Source organism: Pseudorasbora parva, chromosome 15 (genome assembly GCF_024679245.1).
Source record: "Pseudorasbora parva isolate DD20220531a chromosome 15, ASM2467924v1, whole genome shotgun sequence".
NCBI lineage: Eukaryota > Metazoa > Chordata > Actinopteri > Cypriniformes > Gobionidae > Pseudorasbora > Pseudorasbora parva.
The window spans coordinates 8,432,880-8,455,841 of NC_090186.1; the positions used below are offsets into that span (position 1 = coordinate 8,432,880).

The 22,962-nt window shown below is 39.0% G+C and overlaps 2 protein-coding genes across 6 annotated transcripts in view; one reads left to right on the forward strand and one right to left on the reverse strand.

Annotated features, from left to right (window-relative positions):
* Nucleotides 1–2,838, forward strand: part of LOC137041072 (nesprin-1) — a 110,000-nt gene extending 107,162 nt beyond the window's left edge. The window contains exons 98-102 of the mRNA XM_067417005.1: nucleotides 145–327; nucleotides 415–543; nucleotides 676–867; nucleotides 2,109–2,158; nucleotides 2,304–2,838. Of these exons, the coding sequence (XP_067273106.1) occupies nucleotides 145–327; nucleotides 415–543; nucleotides 676–867; nucleotides 2,109–2,158; nucleotides 2,304–2,511 (762 nt within the window). The 3' untranslated portion in view covers nucleotides 2,512–2,838. The remainder of the gene's footprint in view (nucleotides 1–144; nucleotides 328–414; nucleotides 544–675; nucleotides 868–2,108; nucleotides 2,159–2,303) is intronic.
* A 136-nt stretch (nucleotides 2,839–2,974) lies between these two features.
* Nucleotides 2,975–22,962, reverse strand: part of esr2a (estrogen receptor 2a) — a 100,971-nt gene continuing 80,983 nt past the window's right edge. For 2 of the 5 annotated variants that reach the window (XM_067417000.1, XM_067417001.1), the window contains 10 exons: nucleotides 19,027–19,174; nucleotides 16,169–16,674; nucleotides 15,900–16,066; nucleotides 13,182–13,298; nucleotides 11,508–11,831; nucleotides 9,873–10,011; nucleotides 7,526–7,659; nucleotides 5,252–5,435; nucleotides 4,135–4,347; nucleotides 2,975–3,921 (listed from right to left, as the gene is read on the reverse strand). In XM_067417000.1, coding sequence (XP_067273101.1) covers nucleotides 4,143–4,347; nucleotides 5,252–5,435; nucleotides 7,526–7,659; nucleotides 9,873–10,011; nucleotides 11,508–11,831; nucleotides 13,182–13,298; nucleotides 15,900–16,066; nucleotides 16,169–16,569 — 1,671 coding nt within the window. In that variant the 5' untranslated portion in view covers nucleotides 16,570–16,674; nucleotides 19,027–19,174 and the 3' untranslated portion in view covers nucleotides 2,975–3,921; nucleotides 4,135–4,142. Of the gene's footprint in view, nucleotides 3,922–4,134; nucleotides 4,348–5,251; nucleotides 5,436–7,525; nucleotides 7,660–9,872; nucleotides 10,012–11,507; nucleotides 11,832–13,181; nucleotides 13,299–15,899; nucleotides 16,067–16,168; nucleotides 16,675–19,026; nucleotides 19,175–22,962 lie in introns of those variants that run through there. The other 3 variants (XM_067417004.1, XM_067417002.1, XM_067417003.1) reach the window with 3 other exon arrangements.

The following is a 22,962-nucleotide window of genomic DNA, read 5'->3' on the forward strand; positions in this document are numbered from 1 at the left end:
GACATATTTACTTCAGCATTTTATATATACTTATTGATGATGCGTACTATATAAAGGTAAGCTGATGAGCCCATTTTATGAACACAGTGCACTAAATTGCAGACACTAGAAAGTAAAAGTCTGGTTTGTCGTTTCATCACGCAGGAAATGCAGAAGGCATTTGCTCATTATAAGACGATGATGCTGTCTCTGAACCTGGGTGGGCGAGAGCTGCAGCAGGAGGAGCTTCAGGAGGGTCTGCGCGGCATGAATCGACGCTGGACAGAGGCTTGTGCGGGCCTAGAGGGATGGGAGGGCAGTCTACGGAGTACCCTAGGACGCTGTCAGGTGACAGAACTGTCTAACACTTATCCAAAACCTCAATCGGCCACATGAAGCTTTAACTCACATCACTGACCTTCCGCCCTCATGTAGGAGTTCCATGAGATGGTCCACTCTCTACTGCTGTGGCTGGCCCATGCAGAGAGCAGACGCTACACGGTGAACATGGACGACCCTTCTGTGCAGCCCTCCGTGCTTCAGGAACACGGGAACACACTGAAGGTGAGCCAGCGAAACCGGCTTCTGAAATCAGATGAGCCTATAGAAGAAACGCATCAGCTTCTCCATCTTCTGAGACTGTTCAGTTAGCGTTACTGGTGTAGTGAGCTTTTGTTTCGCACCCCCTGGTGGCAGGATCTGGCAGAAGAGCTGCAGGGCCGGCAGAAGCAAGTGAGCTCCCTGCAGGAGATCGTCTCCGAGCTGCTCCCCGAGGCTGCTGGGGAGGACAGCGCCGAAGCCAGGGAGAAACTCCACGTCATCGGAAGCAAACTACGACTGCTGACACGTCAGGTGGAGCAGGATCTCCAGACGCTTCAGGAGAGAGTGGTGAGAGCATTTTGCAAAACATTTTACAGCATAAATGGTAAACAAAAAAGAGGAAACTAATCCAACTGAGAGGACACTGCTTTTGTTTTTTTGGAAAAAAAGATGCTGTGCAGTGTCACACTTCATTGAAAACTATAAAAGAATAACATAAATTTAAATATTACGATCTTATGTGCACATTTTGCTGAAAAATGCACTGAATCCAATGGGAAGCTTCACTGAGTGAGGGGGTGGAGCTTAACCAAGGGTTAATGTTTAAAAATGTAATACATTTTGTTAAAACATTTTAAGCCCTCCAAAGCACATTCTTAATTCATAGATTTTTATTTTCATAAGTTTGGAGTCAGTTAGTTTTTTGTAAAAACAAGATAATACTTTTTCCAGCAAGGACACATTAAATTGATCAAATAATAATCATAAATGTTTCTTGAGCAGCAAATCAGCATATTAGAATGATTTCTGAAGGATCATGTGACACTGAAGACTGGAGTAATGGTGCTAAAAATTCTATATATTAAACTATATGGTTGATAAAATGTAATTTATGAAGGTTGTCTTCATTAAAATAGGCAGTCTGGATCTAATGGTTAAAGAGTCAGACTACTAACCCAAAGGTTTGATTCTCAGTACGGCAGGAAAGACTGAGCTGCTCACTGCTGTGTGTGTGTGTGTGCATGTGTGTGTTTTTGTGAAATATTAGGACACGTGTATAATGACATGGGTATGACATAGGTATTACAAGGAGAGGGTGAAATATGAGGACATTACCCATGTCTCCACTTTTCAAAAGGCTTATAAATCATAAAGAATAAGTTTTTTTGTTTTGTTTTTTTTTTAAGTATAAATGCAGAATGTTTCCTGTGATGAGTAGGGGTCGTGTAAGGGGATAGAAAATACGGTTTGTACAGTGTAAAAACCATTACGCCAATGGAGTCCCCACATTTCACAAAAACAAATGTGTGTTCAATAATTATATGTAGAGGACAAATTCCAAATATGGGTCACTTACCATACTTGACCTTCACATGTCGATTTTAATTAAAATGAGCTAATATTTCCCCCACCATGTCAACCAATAAATGTAATTAACCGAGATAAGGCGGCTACTGTTTGGTCATACTATAAATAATATTCAATTAAAAGTATATGTCGTGCTCATGAATTAAAGCCGCTAGGATAGGATCTGGTTGAGTAGTTTTCATTGTGATACGGAGCTGAACTCTTCTGTCATGTGCTTGCAGGACTCCACAGCTGATACTGCAGAAGACAGGAAATCCTCACAATGCTCTCGGTACTTTGCACACACAAACCATTTTCATGAATAGTTATAGTGTAGAACATAGAAAAACGCACATTCACAGTGTAATACACATTAGGTTTTGATGTTAAAAAAAGAACAGCGGTCAAAGTTTTTTGTGTGTGTGTGTCTGTTTCAGGTCAAAGCGTGACCCATCCCCCCAGCGTTCTTTCTTCTATCGTGTCCTGCGAGCCGCTTTCCCTCTGCATCTCCTGTTCCTCCTGCTGCTGGTTCTGGCCTGCTTGGTCCCTCTTTCTGAAGATGACTACAGTTGCACCCTTTCCAACAATTTTGCCCGCTCTTTCCACCCCATGTTACGCTACACCAACGGTCCTCCGCCCACATGAGTCCCTCGCCCGCTCAACATCAGTCAATGGAGTTCTCATGAATCAGACGAGCGCCACACTTTTGTCCAAGGAATATTTTTATTACTGGTTGTATTTATATAATTGATTTTATACTATTTATTCCCCCTTTGAGAGCCATACTACTGAGACACTTTTTGTTAATGTTGAGTTGGATGTGATCTAAACAGGCCCTTTTCCTGTATCGATGCTGTAAAAAAGTCAATCATCGTATGAGCTTGAATGTAAATCACGGATCTTTTAAAATATTTCTAGATTTAGGCACATCATGCACGGATTAAAGATTATAAGAGTTTGCAACTGGAAAAGATGAACTCATCCACAGTTTGTGGTGACATGATGGATTGCTGCTATTTTGGGAACACGGTGTCTCATTTTTAAATTTGATATGCTCTGAAATAACTGTATTTGCAAAGCCCAAAACAAAAATATATTTAGTCAAATGCACATGAAACATTTTAATTCACCCCAGTGTAAATAACATTGTTACATATGTGCTGCAAGGTAGAACACGCAGTTTACAGAAAGAAAAAAAATGTTTAAAAACCTTTTACAAATGAAACTTGTTAAAAAATAAACATTGTCTACTTAAAAAAAAAACTGTATTACAGCTGGTCTTTAATTCTTAGTAGTCAACAAAAATTGTACATCCAATATTAGCACTTCATATCAAAACAATTCAAATGGCTGCAGGCAGATTCAATAACTTTTATAAATACATTCATTTGTACTTTTTTATGCTTCTAATCTTTAAGTTAGATTTGTTTTTATAGTCAATTAAATACAAATTTCTTTAAAAAAAATAAATGGCGACAGTCAATGCAGGCACTGCAATATTTTGGCTTTTTGTCTTAAGACAGGGCTTCTGATATTTCAGAAGTTTTTTTAAATTTTAAAGTGCAATATCAAACATCTTTGTGGTTCATCTTATAAACAGAAAGGTTTGCGAAGTGGAATAAATTGGTGATTATCTAGAAAATGTATAAATGTTTTGTACAAGGCCTTTATGGTGTTAAAGAAGGCAGTTTGTTTTTTTGAAACATTTTGTTTTGGTAATAACGAGTCTGACATTCACGAGTCAAAAGAGGCTTGAGTCAGGTCTTCTAAAGTTGCGGATCAGAATTTAGTCACTGCACACAAATCTCTCATCGTCTATACTGTCATTTTGTACGTGACGGAATCTGGAATGTGTCTTCAGTAGCTGCTCCGGCTACAGCAGTTGCTATAGTGATGCTGACTTTTTTTTTGACAGAAAGTGATAGCAGCAAGCTTACTGTATAGAAAGAGATGAGTAGAAATAGTACACCATGTCCATAGTGTCTGAAAAAAACTTTCAAGGCATCCGTGATGTTTTCGACCTGTCCTCTTGAAACGACGGATTATTCTTCAGTACTGGAGAGGGGGAAAATAAGAGCAATTTCACTTTTTAGGATTTGTTGGAAAATTGTAGCTGGCAACTGCCAGTACAAGATAATTATTTTATAAAACAGACATTTCCATCAGTAAAACTGTCATTTGCATCAGTAAAACTGTCTAATTTGATTTATTTCAAGGTCATAATATCTGCATTATGTAGCACAAGAAAAACACAGCACTATTTCTCACCACAGAGTTCAGGGTCCATGCTGAGAAGTGCAGGTGAAGGCCTCCTGGACGCATTTACTCTCTTTTGGAGCCGGGGAGTGAGACACTCGAGCGCTGGAGTGAGACAGACGTGAGCTGTGCATGATGTGAGCGTCCAGCATCTCCAGAAGCAGATCATACAGAGGAACCATCTTCTTCATCTTCATGCAGTGCAGGTGGTCCATGCCTTTATTACTACAGATGGCGGATAGATCGAGAGTTATAAATGCACACAACGCTTACCAAAGACAGGCTACAAGCACACTTTGTTCAATAATCAAGCTGACCTTGAAAAAGTAGATAGCTAAACTATAAGCTTCTCAAAGTAGTTCAATATAATAAGCTAACCTTTTGTAAATGATAGCTAAATTATGAACAGTCAAGCTAAACTTTGGAATTATCTAACCAGATTAAAGCCAGTGGGACAATGCATTTGAAAATATATAATCATCACATATAATTTAATCAAAGATGTATTTATCTGGCTCTCTAAGTACCCTAAATTCTGTATAACAACAAAAAATGGTTGAATAATACACAAAAACTACAACATACACACACGCAAAAGCAGACATTTCATTCAAAACTATTTTACCTTTTCAAAAAAATTGTATTTGCAAATGAAAGGTGCAATATGTAATTTTTGCCATTAGAGCTTGCTTATTAAAAAAAAGCTGCAGTTTTATGAGACTTGATTTCACGGAATCATGGGAGTTGTTGTCTTTACTTCTACAGCCAGTGAGAGAGAATCCGACAGGACTCAGGCAGAAATCATAGTGATTGGTTGCGGTCATACAAAGCAGGGCGGGGCTAATGAGGAGCGACTGCTAATGATAGACGAGCGCGACACACGGCTCGAGAGCTTTTATTATGCTGCAGACGATGCTTCCACTTTTCTGCTCTTGCGTATGTGAGGTAACGCAGCGCTGTTTAATCATATCAGATACATTTGAGTGAGCTAAAGTTATTTTATAAGGCTACAGACTCGAGAGAAATAAATGTTGCAGTCTTTAGACCAACTGCCGTGTATGAAGCCAGACCACAAGCCACCTTTTCTGACTGAAAGCACTGCATTACGGACGCTCTTTATTGTTTGTACCTGAGGTGCCTTATGTGGGAGAGCAGCATGAGCAGATGGGCTAGTCTGGTGGAGCGCTGCTGAAAGCTCAGGCCCGTCTTCGAGATGGCCCATACCAGAGCATCTGTCACCGAGTCGAGCAGACACAGCAGCTTCGACCGCCTCTGCAGATCCTCTCCTCCCTCAGACGAACTCAGACACATGTCTGCAATGACGCACAAGCGCAGGTTCACAGAGATTCAAGCCATGATGAGACGCTGACATTTATAGCTGTTTGAAATAATAGACGGTGATACCCCATTAAGCATCCAATCCAAAGAATATCCAATTCAAAAACAACGCAAAACATCTGGAGTGATCAAATAAGTGACACCGGGGAGACAAAGTGAAGACAGCTGTTAGCGGCTGAGAATGAAGAGATAATGCAAGAGGAAAAGACAGAACAAAAGTTCAGAGGAATTGGAGCAGGAAGAAATACTGGTTCCTTCAGACATTAAACAATAACCACTGCCTGTTACTTACGCAAGCGTTTGCTATGAAATGGATAGTTGGGTTGAATGCGTGGAGCGCTCCTTAAAGCAGGCGTATTGTCCCCATTAAGACTTTATAGTGTGTGTGTTTTTCTTGTCTGGCCTTGCCAAGACTCCCTTCAATTAAAGCAGGGATGGTAGTAACCTTCTGAGTTATGGGCTTGAGTCAATACTATTTATTACCGCTCTGTTGAGGTCAGGCATTTGTTTGGCCTTATTCCCCTTGATAGAGGCACTAAAAAGGACAGGAAATGAGGGGAGTATGATTGGTGCATGACACCAGCTGGAATCGAACATGCTTTTCCTGTGTGAGAAACACTGCTATATGTCTGGAGCTTAAGTGCCAGGCCATGACATTCATTTATGATGTATGTAACAGAGGCCAGCTTGTAAAGAGCTGTGCAGGTAAACCTCAAACACCTAGCGCACTAGAAACTGACATTAGAGATTGTGGTTCCCGCCACCCATGCCAGAAATGCCCATTCGAATCCTGCTCAAGGTGGTGCGAGTTGAACATTGGTGCCATGACCCGGATGGGATAGTGACTGCGTCCATGTTAGTGCGCTCGCCTCTTATATCAGAAATGGAGGTTTTAAACCTGCTCAAAGTGGTGCGAGTAGAACTGGAGGGATTACGTTGGTGTCGTGACCCGGATGGGATTCAGGTTTAGGGGTGAGTGTAACGGAGGCCAGCTAGAAAGAGCTCTGCGAGTAAAATTCACTCCCCTGGCCTCAGGATGCACAGTAGTGAATGATTTAGAGGGCTGAGTGTAACTGAGGCCAGCTTGCAAGAGTTGTGCAAGTAAAACTCACTCCCCTGGCCTCAAGAAGCACAGTAGCGAATGACGCTAGAGGCTGTGGTCGGCATTCTTGTGAGTGCGCCTGCCTCCCATACAGGAAACTGCGGTTTGATTCCCGCTCAGAGACATATGTAGAACCAGAGGGGTTTTATTGGTGCCATGACCCGGATGGGATTTAGGTTTAGGGGGGAGTGTAACCGAGCCAGCTTGTAAAAAGCTGTGCAGGAAAACCTCACTTTAGCGTTCTTGTGAGTGCGCCTGCCTCCCATACAGGAAACTGGTTTGAATCCCGCTCAGAGAAGCAAGTAGAAGCAGAGGGGTTTTATTGGTGCCATGACCCGGATGGGATTCAGGTTTAGGAGGGTGGGTGTAACAGAGCCAGCTTGTAAAAACCTGTGCAGGTAAACCTCACTCCCCTGGCTTCAAGAGGTGCACTAGAGGCTACAGTCTTTACCATCCTGGTTAGCGTGACCACCTCCCATGCTGGAAATGCTGATTCGAATCACACCGGGAGCGGTGCAAGTAGAACTGGAGGGGTTATATTGGTGCTGGGACCCAGATGGGATTCAGATTTAGTGGGGTAAGTGTAACAAATGACAGCTAGTAAAAAGCTGCACAGGTAAACCTCATTCCCCTGGTTAGCACCCACCTCTCATACCGGAAATGCCAGTTTGAATCCCATCTGGTGGTGGGAGTAGAACTAGAGGGGTTACATTAATCATTCCTTTGGGTCTGTATGAGTTTGGATACTTTAAATGTATCAAAAGTGACAGTAAAGACATTTATGTCACAAAATATTCTATATCAAATAAATGCTGTTGTTTCAATCCCTATTCAACTATTTTTTTTTATTTTTGTTAAAAAAAGTAATATCTGAAAAAAAGTTATTCATGGATTTGTTTTAGTATTCGAATTGGTATACATGCATGCACATTTGAAAAAGCCTTTAATGAGAAGAACACTTACTGGAGTTGAGGAGGATCATGGCTTTGAGACACACGTACTCCTCTCTCTGTAACTTGAGTTCTCTGAACCTGGACGTGGCTGCCAGCAGCATATCAAAGATCTCCACAAACCCCTGCACACAGCTGCCTTCGTCCCTGCCAAGCACAAAGACTTTCATTAGTCTCACAAATAAGCTTCAACCCATCAGAAACACGGGACCGGTTCGGGGCATCAATCTCAAACCTCACTAGCCGTATTCCAAACCTGGCACCCACTGAAAGCACGAATGGTGAATTCTGTACAAAGCACCAATGGAAAACCATGCTCCTAAAGACACTAAGAGGTGCTACAATTGGACCTGCAGTAGTGAATAAGACGTGTGAGAACAGAGAACAAAGATACGGCTATTTCCATTTAGCATTAAACAAGACTTATTCACAACCTAAAACGCCAGGGGTTCTAAATAATTAAGTCATTGTACTTCACTTCAATGATTAACTATTATTTTAGGGAATTTGTATTTCTGTCAAATACTACTGAAAGTAATTATTGGCAGAACACAGTTTTGGGCACTTTATTAATTTTGACACCATTCACCAAGTTAAACTCATGGACCCAGTTGGCTGTGATACAATGAACTCCTTATCCAAACCCATGAAAATACAGTAAATGTCTGGCAGCAGATGTATATTTACAGCACACACCCCCATGTCTGGAACGGTTTGGAAGCGTAGTTCAGTATAAAGCCTGTAGAGCATCTGTAACCCTGGCCCAATTTATTTATTTTTGGTCACATTACAACATGGGTACACACCATGTTAGGGGGGTTCAAAGGGCAGCGGGGTAGAGGGGGTATGATAACAGAAGAATCAGCTCCTGTCTTCCCACAGTTGTACTGGCAGCTCTCTAGTTCCCACCACACCGAGCCTCACACTCACCGTGACAAATCTGAACACATCTGGCCAAACCGCAGATTTTGGTTCACAGCTGTATTCTTGAGATGTTTTGCTATATTCTACAAAAGCTCTTTTCAACAAAAACTTGCACACTTTTTATGGACTTTTCATAGACATTATGGTTTTCATATTGTACAAACTGTATATTCTATCCCCTTACACTAAACTTATCTCTAAACCTACCCATCAAACAACACTTTTTAAATGGTATATTATATTTTAAAAGTAAAAACCTTTGAAATTTTAGCTAAACACATCCAATGTTTTCAGAAACACTCTTTGTATTGATGATGGTTTCAAATGGATAAAAAAAAAATGCGTGTACTTTTTTGGTAAGAAATTTTACATGTAAATAATATTGATAATTATTATTCATTATAATTAGTGGTGGGCCGTTATATGCGTTAACATGCTGCGTTAACGTGAGACTCTTATCGGGCGCTAAAAAAAAAATATCGCTGTAAATCTATTCTCAGAGTTGGGTTGGGAGCTGGGTCTATATTACGCAAGCTATGATGACTTCCACTTTGATATGTTAGTGCGGATGTATACCTAGCTGAGTTGCAGGGCCGAGAACAAGTCTTCAAACCTGTGTGTATGCCTACTGTCAAATTACCACATCAAACGTGACGTGCTAACATGGATGCAGCTATGAAGCCGCTGGGTTTGCTTTAGGGAAAATGTATTTTTAAGAAGCTTCCCAATGGAAACCTTGACAAGACTAAGGTTGTTCACACCGTGTGCAATGCAGAATTCGTTTACTGTAGGAGTTCTTCCAGTCTCGAGTACCACCTAAACGCACACATTTTTGTCATTCCGATTGAAAGATTCAGTGGACTGTTTACGTGAGACGTTATCTAACCCGATCTGTGGTTTACGTGTGCTGACTTTCAGTCAGAATCATTCTGTGACATGCGCACATAGTTTGTCTGCCGCATCTGAAATGTCAACACTGTCCTCTCCAGCAGCTGGAATGAGGTCCCGGTTGCCATAGCAACTCTTAACGGCCACCAGGACTTATACGATTTTATAAAAGCTATTTATTTGTTGTAAAGTGTATTTATCATCTCAGAAAAATTCATTCTTCTGTCAGGCGCAGTTGAAGTAAAAAGTGCCTTGGACAAACGCTGTCAAGATGAGATGGTGTAGCCAGGCTGAGTCTGTCATTATTCCAACATTATCTTCATAACTTCTTACGAAATAAAAAGAACACATAATCAGTGACTTAAAAAATCACCCATAAATGATTTTGTACCACAATGGCATACAGAACAAATGGATAGCTGCATAAAAATACTGACGATCTAAAGCATGTGAGAATAGAAAGACGAATTCAAGTATGGAGAGAGGGATGTGTCTGTTCATAAATTAGCCAATGGGAAGGATAAACACAATTAGCTCACACAAGTTACCTGCTGAGACTGAGGTCTGGAGAGAAAATGAGCTTTCCAGGGTGATTAACAGACCGCCACATTAGTCCCAGCATCAGCACCTCTAACCAGCAGCACTCTAACAAGTGGACCTGGTCAAAAAGACTGAGCTCCACAAAACCTGCCGGGAGAAATAAGCACTTGTTACACAATCCAATCCAATCCAAACAGTAGGCAGCGCTTCACTAAATGAATGTGAATGAGACATTGGGGTCTGGAATAACTTGAAAAGAAGAGTCTGAGGGAAAGTTTGCTGATGTTCTCAGAATAAAAAAAAACTGTTCATGTTCAGAATCAGAACATGATGATCCACTAATAAAAGACTGCCCATCTCAAAAGCCAAATAACAATTAAAGTGATACATCAGATCAGAAAACAGAAGACATCAAGTGCTAGATTTACTAACAGTTTGCACCAGCGCGAAACCCTCTTTTGCCATTAAAAAACTACCGTCTATATACCGTCTAACTACAGTGATATATAATCTTTAGCGAAGGCTGAAGGTGAAAAACACATTATATTCAAGTGTGCCTAATATTAAAGCAGGTTTTTTTTTTTACAGGTAAAATGGGCCAGAAAAGAGATTTAACTGAAACTTAAAAGTAAAAAATGATTAAATGCCCATGAGAAGGATGCAATACTAGAAATTACAAAATTAAGGCATGACCAATGGACAGCAAAATGCTCATTGGTTCAGCAGAGTCATACAAAAACAGGCAAACCAGAGACGACACATTAACTGCCAAAAAAAGGAAAGGGAAATAAAGTGAAGAATTACTATTTATGAAACCATCTGGAGCCAAAATATTAACTCGCAAAATAATTATGCACGCACTGTATTTATAACGGTAAATGGAAGGAAACATTTCTTTTCAATGCTTTTGTCTTCACTTGTAACACTTTTACAAGTAAAAATAAATAAATATTGCTTTCCCCAAGAAACTGTGCTGGACAAAAATACTGAATTTTGATTTCCTGCCGCCTCAAATGTTGTAAATCACAAAAAAAAAATTTTTTTTTTTTTTTTTTTACATTTTTGCGAGCAAATGCAAAGTTTCTAGGGGGAATCCAAATGTTTTGCGAGTGAACACAATACTGTATCATTGAAATATAATTTTTCACCTCATGTTTTTCTGTATCATTATACCTCTATTAAACACACACACACACACACACATTATACATCAAGTTCACTTCAATCCAGAAATCCATTCACTTCAGAAACGGTTTATTTTAATCCAATTAATCTATCCACTACAGAATTAGCCTTTAAAAACGTAAGTTTCTAAAAAGAGACTACATGAGGATCACAACATAGTTACTTTACACACAAAAAATGTACCCACACATATTACCCACACAACCCTAACGTTCAACTGCTAAAAAAGAACAAAGATGCGGGTTTGTGTGCTTGACAAATGATGTGAAATTGTCGTACACATGCCATGAACTTTTCAAAAGCCCAAAACAGTTTCAAAATTCATGTTTGAACAGTGTATGATGTAATAATTGTCATTTATTTTGAAAACAGAAGATAAATGACAAATTCTATTTATATAATATAAGCCACATCCTTTGCTTATAAATCAAAAACTGCTATTCTGGTTATACACTCACCAGGGATCTTCTTGGCCCAGCCGATCATGTGAACAAGCTCTTTGTCAGCCAGGTTGGTCAGTGACATCATGACGTTGGCCTCTGTAAATGGCTTCTTCACGTCTTTCATGAGGTAAATCTCAGGTGGCTCCGCATCCATGAGGCGAGCGATTAGTTCCTCAGGGCTCAATGCCATGTTAACCACCTCGTTTCCGCTGAGGGGATGCGGGACACTTTTCACCTCTTGAGATCTCGGGCCACTGGTTCTCATTCTGCCAGAGAATCGTGCCAGTCTCTTCTGCTGTGCTCCTCTTTGTTGGTAGCTGCCACGATCTCGCCGCAACCCTGTGAAAAACACAATGTAATTTCATATGATTATAAAGGTGAAGTGTGCAACAATTTAAAAAAATATATTAAATAGTTTCAAGTACAATCTAATACAGAAGTCTTCAACCGTGCTCCTGGGGAGTTTTCAACCCTAATCAAAGACAGGTGAAGCTAATCAAGCTCTTCAGGATCACTTGTTGAAATACACAGGCAGGTGTGCTGAAGCACGTTGGAAAAAAACTTTGCAGGACAGTGGGTACCCATGAGCAGGGTTGAGTTACTCTATGTAAAGTCTTTTAGTCATAGTTTGATTTCCCCATGCAAACGCTGTAGCAAAACATTGCTTTGTTTGTTCGATCATCCAGAGTGAAGACACTGCCACAACCAATGGTGTGAATGTGGGCGGGACTCTGTATTTGACCGAACAATGGTAGACAGAGGGAGCTCAGAGAACATTCATTGCCTTTGCAGTTACATTTGGTGCAGTGCAGAAATGACACTCTTCGCCTTTAATTCCAGATTTAGCTTAAACCAGTTGATCTCAACCAGGATGACTTAAAATGATTTAAAACAAAAATAATATGCTAAAAATACTAAAATAACCTAACTCTAATCCAAATGAAAATGCTCTTTTTTATTTTCCCTTTGTAACTATTGTTTTTCTTATTTAACTGAATAGTTGCTGTTAATAAAACAAGCAGCTTTGGCAAAATTACAGCAGAAATTCTGGTAATATTTTACCCTGTTGACGGGACCTTCCAACATTTTGGTGAACAGAAGGCAAAAACAAACGACAAAACTGTGTATTAGATATATGATACAGTCTAAAGAGCTCAAACCAATCACGTCAACCAATGAGAAAAGAGTAAATCACTTTCTCTTCTAACCTTGAAGTGAAGCTGTGATGGTAGACTGCCCTAAAACAGCAATTACAAGAGTGGATGAGGATAGACAGTAACAATCTCCACAGCAACACTGCTAATTCAGCTTGCACTGTCCTTTGGAGGAAAGTCCTTCAAGATACTCGCCACCAGCTCAGTCAGCTCAAAAGAAAAAAAGATTTATCTTGACCTACCACACCTTTTTTTTACTGTTGTCTGGTTCAAAAATGTGTGAATTAAAACAAACAATTATGTATGCTGAGATGAAATTTGAGTATTGTATCTGGGTTGTTTTGGTGCAACCCTTGACCAACATCTATAAATAATCAGATTTATCACTGACACATATCACAACTTCACGGCGTGATAGCTGCTTAATATTGGAACATAAAGTCCATGACTTTGGACATTTAGCACTCCACAATCTCTGATTAAGTATTTAGTAACTGTGTGGGTGTAAAAAGAGTGTTGTTAGAGAGCGTCCCACCACATTTCATCATTCCAACTTCATAACACTTCCGGAGTCGGCAGGCCTGGCAGCTTTTGCGGCGGTTCTTGTCGATGGTGCACTGGTTGGTGGCAGGGCAGATGTAGTCATTGTGTCCTCAGAAAAAAATAATCAGATGTTCCCTATTAGCCACTGGACAGATGAGTGTTCAAAGCTTAACAAGTCTGACAAATAAAAACTGCTACAATGTTTAAGGACCCGAAAGAAAAGCAGAGCTGTCTTCTAGAGACATGAAAACAGCACAGCTGTTTACAAGATTGCTTGTCTGGGACAATGGAAAAATAATACATTTTAGAAGCTATTATATAAAAATATTTGACCACAGAATGCCATGACTGTAATAAAATTGGCTAAATTAGAATTTCTAAAGGAAAAGGTGGCTGAGAAGGCATCTTTATGCACGGACAGTTCATTAGGATACGTTCTGATATCGATTCTTATAACCAGTGATATGATATTTGCGATTAACTTTTTTCCATAACTATTATGATACGTTTTGATTCGGGAGTATATTGATCAATATATATTGATATTATAATGATATGTGCCTATTTTACACAACCAGAAATGCAAATCACAAAATGCAAACAAAATATGTAACATGGACATTTCTCTGAATTTTTTTTCCTTCATTAATGCAATTTTCAAAGAAATGTCCATGTTCTACATATATAAAAAAAAACACTTAGTTTCACTTTAGTTAGTATCATAAAGAAAATGTAATAATGGGAACAAATCAAGTCACGTAAGATTATTAATGATGACAGTCATGACATTATGTCATGACATTTTCAGGCTATGTGCAAAAATGTGCAATGTGTAAAATCTAGGGCATCCTCATCAGAAAACAATCAAAATGAGGTACGGTACTCCAGTTGTAGAAAAAAAAAATACAATCATTAGGGAAAATAAATATACAAAAGAAATTTAAAAAAAATTAAGCTGCTAAAGGGAATGAAAATTCTGTCATCATTTACTCACTCTAACGTGGTTCCAAACCTGTATTCATTTCTTTCTTCTGGTGAGCTCAAAATATATTTTAAAGAATATGGGGAACTAAAGAGTTCATGGACCTCAATGACTTCCATAGCAGGGAAAAATGCTATGGAAGTCAATGGGTCCGTCAACGGATTGGTTTCAGACATTCTTCAAAATATCCTCTTCTGTGTTCAGCAGGAAATAAATTCATACAGGTTTGAAACAACTTAAGGGCAAGTAAATTATGGCAGAATGTAAATTTTAGGGGGGAACTATTACTTTAATACTTTTTTTTAAAAATGTTTTTATTTTATTTTTTACTTTTTTGGCTGTTACTAGAACATCGCAATCTGGGGCACATTCAAATATAAAGGGTTCAACGCTAAGAATCTTTTCTACAGATAACAATTATAAGCAATTGCACAATCAAATACAACAGAAGAAAGACAAATTAAATGATCGGACTTAGAGGTACCAAATCAGGCGTGATAAAGATTTTTCCAAAATTTGAGCCTGATGAATCCTACATGTCTTGATCTTCATACATGGTTGTTTAAGAAATGAAAAACTACACACTCCATCAGTTAGGATTAGAAGAACCGTTGCCAAACATATAACACGCTAGAAACATAATAATCACTGCAATAATCATCCAATTATTGACTCTATTGAACTTAGATTACCCTTGCTCACTTAGTCTTTAATAACACTGTTAAATGTAATATTTAGCAAATCTCAAAATGATTAATCTTTTTTTTTAATTATTTAAAAAACGTAAAAGATTATTTCTTTTTTTGCATTTAAAATATTTTATTTTTGTTTTAGTGTATTTCAAGTAATTTAATTTTATTATTACGCCCGTTTCACACATACTCCGTCTGCAGTGCGTATGCGTTGCGTATTTTTTTCCGTACCCATGGTAACGGATTACAGCTTTCACACTGCACGCAGATACTGTCCGTCAGTCCATTCCAGGAGCGGTGCGTCTGCAGCAATGTGGCGATCGTTTCCGTACCGAGTCTATTTTTTGCTGTGCTGCACTGCTGCATTAAAGTGACAGAACATTGTTTGCGTTAAAATAAACATTTACTGACGTGAAAATCTAGTAATTTCACCACAGATGCATATAATTAAAAATGACACCCTACCTGGTATTAATGCCATAATGGATAGCACTCGTCCTTTCTTGGAAATGAAAAACAAAGTTATTTATGACCAGCATGATTTCTTTTAAAATGGTTAAAAAAACGAAAGAAAAGACAAGAGTCGGCTAGAGAGTTTCTAATTCAAAATGTTTGTGATTTTAGGCTTAAACCTATGTTTAAATGTTCTGCCACTTCCGTGAGCTAAATCTAAAGTACTAGGCTATATAAATATGAAATATATAAAATGTTGTTAAAATGTAGTACATTAAAACCTGATGTCTATGAAAGAGTAAACAAAGAGAATTGCAATTCCGACGAGCCATGTTCATTAACAACTTTTGGATTTTAAATAAAAAATAATAAATAAATGCGTTGTTTGTGGTATGCAACAGCGGATCGGTTACGCACTGCAAACGCAGCTTATGTAAAAGCACAACAGGGCGTGCGGCTCCTGCACCGCATACGCAACGCAACAGAGTATATGTGAAATGGGCGTTAGCCATTTATCCTTTATTGTCCATAACATGAAAATGATTGATGTAAGTTCAGAGTTTTATTTTTGAGAGAGTAATACCTTGTATACTCCTCTTGAAGAAGGCTTTGCATCCTTCACACGACCACACGCCATAATGGTACCCAGAGGCGTAATCACTACAGACGGCACAGTAGTGCATGTCAGCTTTACCTCTCAAAGAGGTAGAAGTCTCCTCTGCATCTGCTACTCTCTTCACCAGAGGTTTTCTATGGAGGTGAGGGTTAGGGTTATATACACATGCATCTGAGCAGCTTTAAATCTAATTCAATCATCTGAAAGGTAAAAAAAAATATTGCACTTCCACATACCTGTATTCTTCTTCGCCGTGATCGTGTGGTGTAAGTTCCGTCCATGTCCCACCAGTTGGATGGTTTTGTTGTAGTCGAGTCTGTTGCTGATGCAATGCAAGCGATGAAACTTGGCTATGAGGTGGCCAAAAGAGGGTGGGGCTTAGCGACTGCCGCACCGATGAGCAGTCGGACAGAGGCGATGTGCCGTAGCCCAGCAGAGCGGGACTGTAGAAGGGCAGGGTTGTGAAGTCATGGCCGAGGTCTGTGTAGGGTGATGGGATGCAGATGGGATGGCTCTCCACCGGCAGGGATGGAGACGAGGAGTTAAAGATAGGAGAGAGGATGTGACCTCCCACCCTGCTGGAGTCCACTTCCTGCAGCTGAAGCAGAGGGCTTTCTCCTTCGGGATACTCAGACATGATGGTGAAGGCGGATGATTTCAGTGCTGTTGCATCATCAACAGGGAACTGTTGATGTATGTCATGTTGAACTCCTTAGTCATCATTACTGAAACGTGACATAGCCTATTGCATAATCGACAAGAAGCTTTCAGTTTAAATTGAATAGGAAATGAATAGGAAACAGTTGCACATATTGTTCATTCTATATTTGTTTTAACGAGCAGTTCTTTGCAGCTCATAACTTTCCATCTCCAGAAAATAAGAACATTCAAATAATCTAGAATAAGATGGCCTTTAGAAGGAGATGCAATGAGAGGTTCAAAATGCGCAGAAACAGAAGCAGCATACCAAAAACATTTATACGATATAACCACACAATGGCTTTTTAGATACTTTGCAGTATTGTATATATCACGCAAAGAGTAAATGAGTTTATATACAATTACTTTTTTTTTTTTTTTGGGCAGGGGCGGGCAAGAGCCGTGAGAGGACAGCGTGAGGCCGGTGGCGTGATTGATGATTCCCTCACAGACGGATGCCGCACACATAATAAATTAACAAAACACAACTTTAAAGGAAGTGTATGTAAGGTTGTGGCCAAAACTGGTACTGCAATCACTTTCAAATGACTGTAGAGCGGTGTCTCCCTCCATCCCCTCCCCCTGACTTGAGGTTGCCAGATTGGCTACAGGATTAGCAGGAACGTTTTTAGCTGCAACTGTGGTAACTAGAGCAGATCTGGCAACCCGGATGCAGAAACCCTACTGACTTCATGATTGGTAGATAGGTGGAGGGCGGAGCTTCAGGCCAAAACACAACATGACATCATCAACATCAGTTGAGCGCTGCAACAACAACATTTAAATGACAATATCCTGGCCGGACTACTGTTGTCAGTGATAAGTATTTGAAATGAACATGATTTCTTAATGTCTAGTGACATATCAGGGCCATTTTATGATTAATTTAAATACATTTCTTACATACAGTTCCTTTAAATGCAGGCCTGTCCCTCTCTCATCCTTCACTGTCGTCGCTCCTCCTTTTATGCTTCTGAGCTCCTCAATTGAGGGGTTAAAACGCCGGTGTGACGCTCATCTGCAATCACGCCACCTGCCTCGCGTCATTCTCTCACAGCTCTCGCCCGCCCTGCTTGTCACAGGGTCCCTTGTTTAAATTTAGGATCCTTGGCATTAAAAAGCTTCCACACTAGAATATATAGGTTCATTGTTTTTGCCACTGTTTAATCACATACAGTCCTGAATAGTTAGGTGAACGTGTTTAATTTAATAATTAACGTGTATTTTAGCAGAGCTGGAATGTAGTATTTACCAATCAGCATCCAGGACTGAAACTATGCCTTTTCAACACTACCGTCGAAAAAAAAAAAAAAAAAAAAAAAGTTTCTTATGCTCACAAAGCAGCACTGATTTAAAAATACAGTAAAAACTGAAATAATTGGACATTTAAAATAACGGTTTTCTATTTTAATTTATGGTAAAATGTAATTTATTCCTTACTCCAGACTTCAGTGTCACATGTTCCTTCAGAAATCTTTATAATATGCTGAGCTGGTGCTTTAGAAACATTTCTTGATGAATAGAAATGCATTTATTTAAAATCGTCACTTTTTATCAATTTAATGCATCCTCACTAAATTACAGTGTTAAATACTTTCCAATAAATCATACTCACCCCAAATGTTTGAACAGTAATATATTTATTTTCATTAAGTTTCAGCCAGACAAAGGGATTTGCTGCACAGCAGAGAGCCGTGACGGGATGCATCCTTAAGTTAATGATTACTGGCAAGTCATTCATAGTAGAGAATGAGTGACTGGATCGACGAGGGTTAGATTATTAAACACTGTGTTCTACTTAAAAAAACATGAAAAATTAAATCAAACCCATTTCATTTACATTTTTATCTTGTTTACATTTTATCTCGTAACAAATGTAAAATGTGTTCTGCCTCCATAGTGATCTGTTTACACATAATTTACTTACATTTAATATATTTGGCAGATGCTTCTATCCCAGGTGAATTATGTTGCATTCAAGGTATACATTTTATCTGTGCTTGCATTCCCTGGACTGACCTCGACATTGCTAGCGCCATGCTCTACAGGAACACTCATAAAGCTGGTCTCACTACAATTTAATGGCAGATGTTTGTTTTAAACTATTAGCTTGTGAACACAAGCAGCTGCGTGTCTTGCATATCTGCCTATTTTAGGCCAGTTCATTAAACTTAATTCAGCCTGTTGCAAACAGCTCAGTGATGGTATGAATATATGTTGTATTTAAACAGGCCTAAAGATCTTCCTCAAGAACTTACATTTCTCTTACACAGAACATCCATTAAAATTAATCAAGGCATAATAAAGACATTTTTAATTTCTCTCAGCTCTGCAGTGGTGTCTTTATAATGGCACGTTAGTTCTTATCATTTTAACACAGAATTCTCACTCTTACCTACACAGTATTGTAGACTGCACTTGCGAGACAAGCAGTTACCACACTGTCTCTCCGGACTGCCAACAGTGAGTCAGCCGAGGACTTTTGAACCCTTCAGTGCAGACAGGCAACTGGCCAAAACAGACCTTTTACAGAGCACAAGTACCTGCAAAATGACAGAAATTATGTGATGATATACAAAGCAACCAAGTTATGAGCAGCAAATTTAATTTCCCATAAATTGGTAAAGACAATTATTTTAATTTACTATTTTTATAAATAACTAAAACTATATTTTATTCATCCCTTTAATTTGTGATTGTTAGTATTATAATTACTAATGAATTACTATAGTATGTTTTAAAATTAAATAACGGAGCTAAAACTAAAGCCACTCACCTCTTATTCTATTAACATGACAATTCATAAAGTCGTCAAAGTATATCCTTTTTTTTACATGACAGTCATTTTTTGTTGTAATTTTACAGAAAAAGGCTAGGTTATAAAATGCTCCATTAAAAACTTGTTAACTGCTCAACATCTCTGGTTATGACTGTAACTGTGGTTCCCAGAAAAGGGGAACGAGACACTTTGAAACTTTGTAGTAGTAGTATAGTGATGTCATAGTTGTGCCGGCTTGGCTGTAAATAGGGTGCCTAGCACATCCTCAGCTGCATTGCCAGAAGGAAGATGAGTAGGCATGCCTGAGGTACGGCAACATGACGCAGTGTCTCGGTCCCCATATCATGGAACCACGGTTAGTCGTAACCTTAGTCTTTCTTTTCGAAGTGGTCGAAGTCATGGTGATTGACACTTTGGGGAACCAATACCCACTGCGCCATACCAACAAATGCCTACCTGCTGAGCTACCAGTCAGCAACAAACCCATGACAAGGAGCTTGATACCTTGGTGCAAGGTCCCAGATCAACCCGACCTGCCCAGCCACTGCATATGCCTTGCTCATGAGCCTAGGTATAAATTGAAAGGGGGCTTTGAGGGCAACACAGGACCTTCCATGAAGATCCTATGCCAGACGAAAGGTACCCCGCTAGGGACTCTTTCATCTGAGGCATCTAAGTATACTCACTGTCTCCCTTAACATTGGCTTAATCAGACCTAATCGGGGGAAGATGCAGGGAGAAAAGGTTACCCCATTACTGGCAGACCTTATCATGAAACTTGAGAGGAAACGGAGCTCGGAGAAGACGAAAGCTTGTGACCATGTCTATGATGTCACTGTCCTACTTGGCCAATCAAGACTGGTGATTCGCACACGTTTCAGACACCGGTCATGCTGGAGGCTTTCCCCAAAGCGACTATCACCATGATGTTCCACCTCAAATGGGAACTGTAAATTACATTATTGTTCACAGAGAAAAAAAATGCAAATTTTTTACATGGCATTGTATGTAATTTTACTGTAAAATATTGTCACATTTATATTTTTTAAAGTAAAAAAATGAATTACATGAATATTATAACATATAAAACAGTAAAATTATGAAGATCATGTGATTGTATTTTATTTAAATTAGGGCTGTCAAAATGAACACAAATTCATTTTAACGGCGCTAATTTTATTAACGCAACGCACATTTTCTGTTTGATCCGTAGCCTGTAGTTGGAGAAATTTAGATCAGCCATAGACGTAAAGGATGTAGCAGCCAACATTAATGGGGAAAGAAAAGCGTTAACAATAACTACTCTGAAACAAGTACAGTTATTGCCTACATAAGCTACCATATTTTCTGCTTAACTTTTATTAGACTCCAGGTCAAAAGAAAATATGTTTTTTCACTGAGCAGATTCTCTGCAGTCCGAGCGCGATGCGCGAATACACTGCAAGCTCACTCTGGCTCATGTCTGCGGTATATCATTAACACCATCACCACTTACTGTACATGTGTTTTATTGAACTAAATACATTACAATCGGCTAAAATGAATATGCAGATTACTTTTCTGAACAAGAGCGCTCCGAGTCCATGTTTCTCTCACTGTTTGTGTGAATCGTGGCACAGTTCGGCACGCACACACTCAAAATAACAGCAGTTCAATAGATAGCATGCATATCTTAAAGATCTTAAAGGGGCCACACTATATTCCAGCTCTTAAAGGGGCCACACTATATTCAGTTCTTAAAGGGGCCACACTATATTCCAGCTCTTAAAGAGGCCACACTATATTCCTACTCATGGAATATGGACCTCCTCCAGGTATGGTGTGGTACTGGTGGCTAACAGATCCACATGAAAGCTTTCACAATACCAATTTTCATACGAACTGTGCCCTGTTCTGAATTAAACTGCCAATTTATATTCTTAAAATGAAAAAAAATCACTTGTTATTCTGAATTTAAGCTTAGGCTTAAGAGACATGAACAAGTTCTTTGAAAAACATCTGTGACCTTTGATACATGTCTAGTCTTCATGCTCTAAGAATGGTTTCACTAATAATAAACATACAACTGAAAACGTGTGATTAAATTGCGATTCATTTTTGTCTCGAGTTACCTTGTGACAATATGCAATTAGTCGCGATTAAATATTTTAATCGCTTGACAGCCCTAATTTAAATAGTTTGTTTTATATTTTTATAATGTACATTATGATGTTTTGTGTGATGCAGGTAATATACCACCTGGTATTTTTTAAGGTAAATTTGTGTCTGCCTTTTGTGTAACAGGACATTTTGTTTCAGTACAGGTAGTCATATTTTCTAGTTAGGTATTTTTATTGTGCTAAAGTACTAAATATGCAATGTAATAAAGACAGTAAAATCCTCTGTTCATTCCCACCATTATAATAATGGGGAAACTATTCTTCCTATTAAAACTCAGCAACCTCCTTCTGCTATAATTCTTTTAAGCGGAGGCTAAGAAAGACTAAGATAGAATGGAAGACAGAGGAGGAGGAGACTTGGACGGACCTGAATCTGCCTGCATCAACTCTCTACTGACAACCAGTCTGGCATTATGCATCTTCAGGCAAAAGAGCGCCCGGCCATCGGCCAGCAGCGCATACCAAAAACAAAAGCCCAAGGCCACAGTGTGATCTCCCCTCTTCAGCTTCCCTCACTCCCTTCTCTGGCGGAAAACGGATAAGGGAAAGAAGGAGCGACGGAAACCATGCCCTGTGCAGGAGTGGTGGGAACCAGGAGGAAGACCACCGTTGAGCCGAATGCGAACCCTTAAAAATATTATCCTTTTAAGAATTAAGTGCACGTTAAAATGGAGTGCTATAATATATTTTATCAAACGGTTAGTTCCGGTCCTTAATTCTGATTGGCTGAGCCGCGTTTGAAGCAGTTGTAAATTACTCTACATACTCTACCTGTGACCACATCAAATAAATATTTTTAATGTATAAGCGTTTTGTAAAATTATTTTATATGTGTTCCTGTAGTTTAAGCAGTACAGCATGATGTTAGCAACAGCAGGTCATATGTTCGATTCCCAAAGAAAGCAACAACTGATATAACTTATTTGAATGAAAAGGTGCTTTGGATAAAACCATGGAAAACATGCAACATTTATATTTAAGAATATTTTACGCAGGTGTGCATTTCACTTCATCCAGACAACCATAAGGTAGATCTGCTTTGACGACCATTTTAGACACTGCACAAATGATGCAGATGGTGGTCATTTTTATGTGTTCCTTGTTTCTTCGAGGAATGCTACAAACGATAATCATAATTACTGAATATCTCAGCAGAGATATTTCCTATACCAATGTACAATGTTCAGTATCAGGGGTTAGTTCATCTGAAAGATAAATGTTGATATACATAGAGAAACAGAGGAATGGCATATATTATGTATTTCATGTATTTATTTTATGTTTTTTTAAAAAACTGAATTAAAAAAATTGTTGGCACAATTAAGCAGTTATTTAAAAAATCCTACAGACAGTCTTCAGCCGTTCTACTCTAAAAATCACATGCTAGATGATG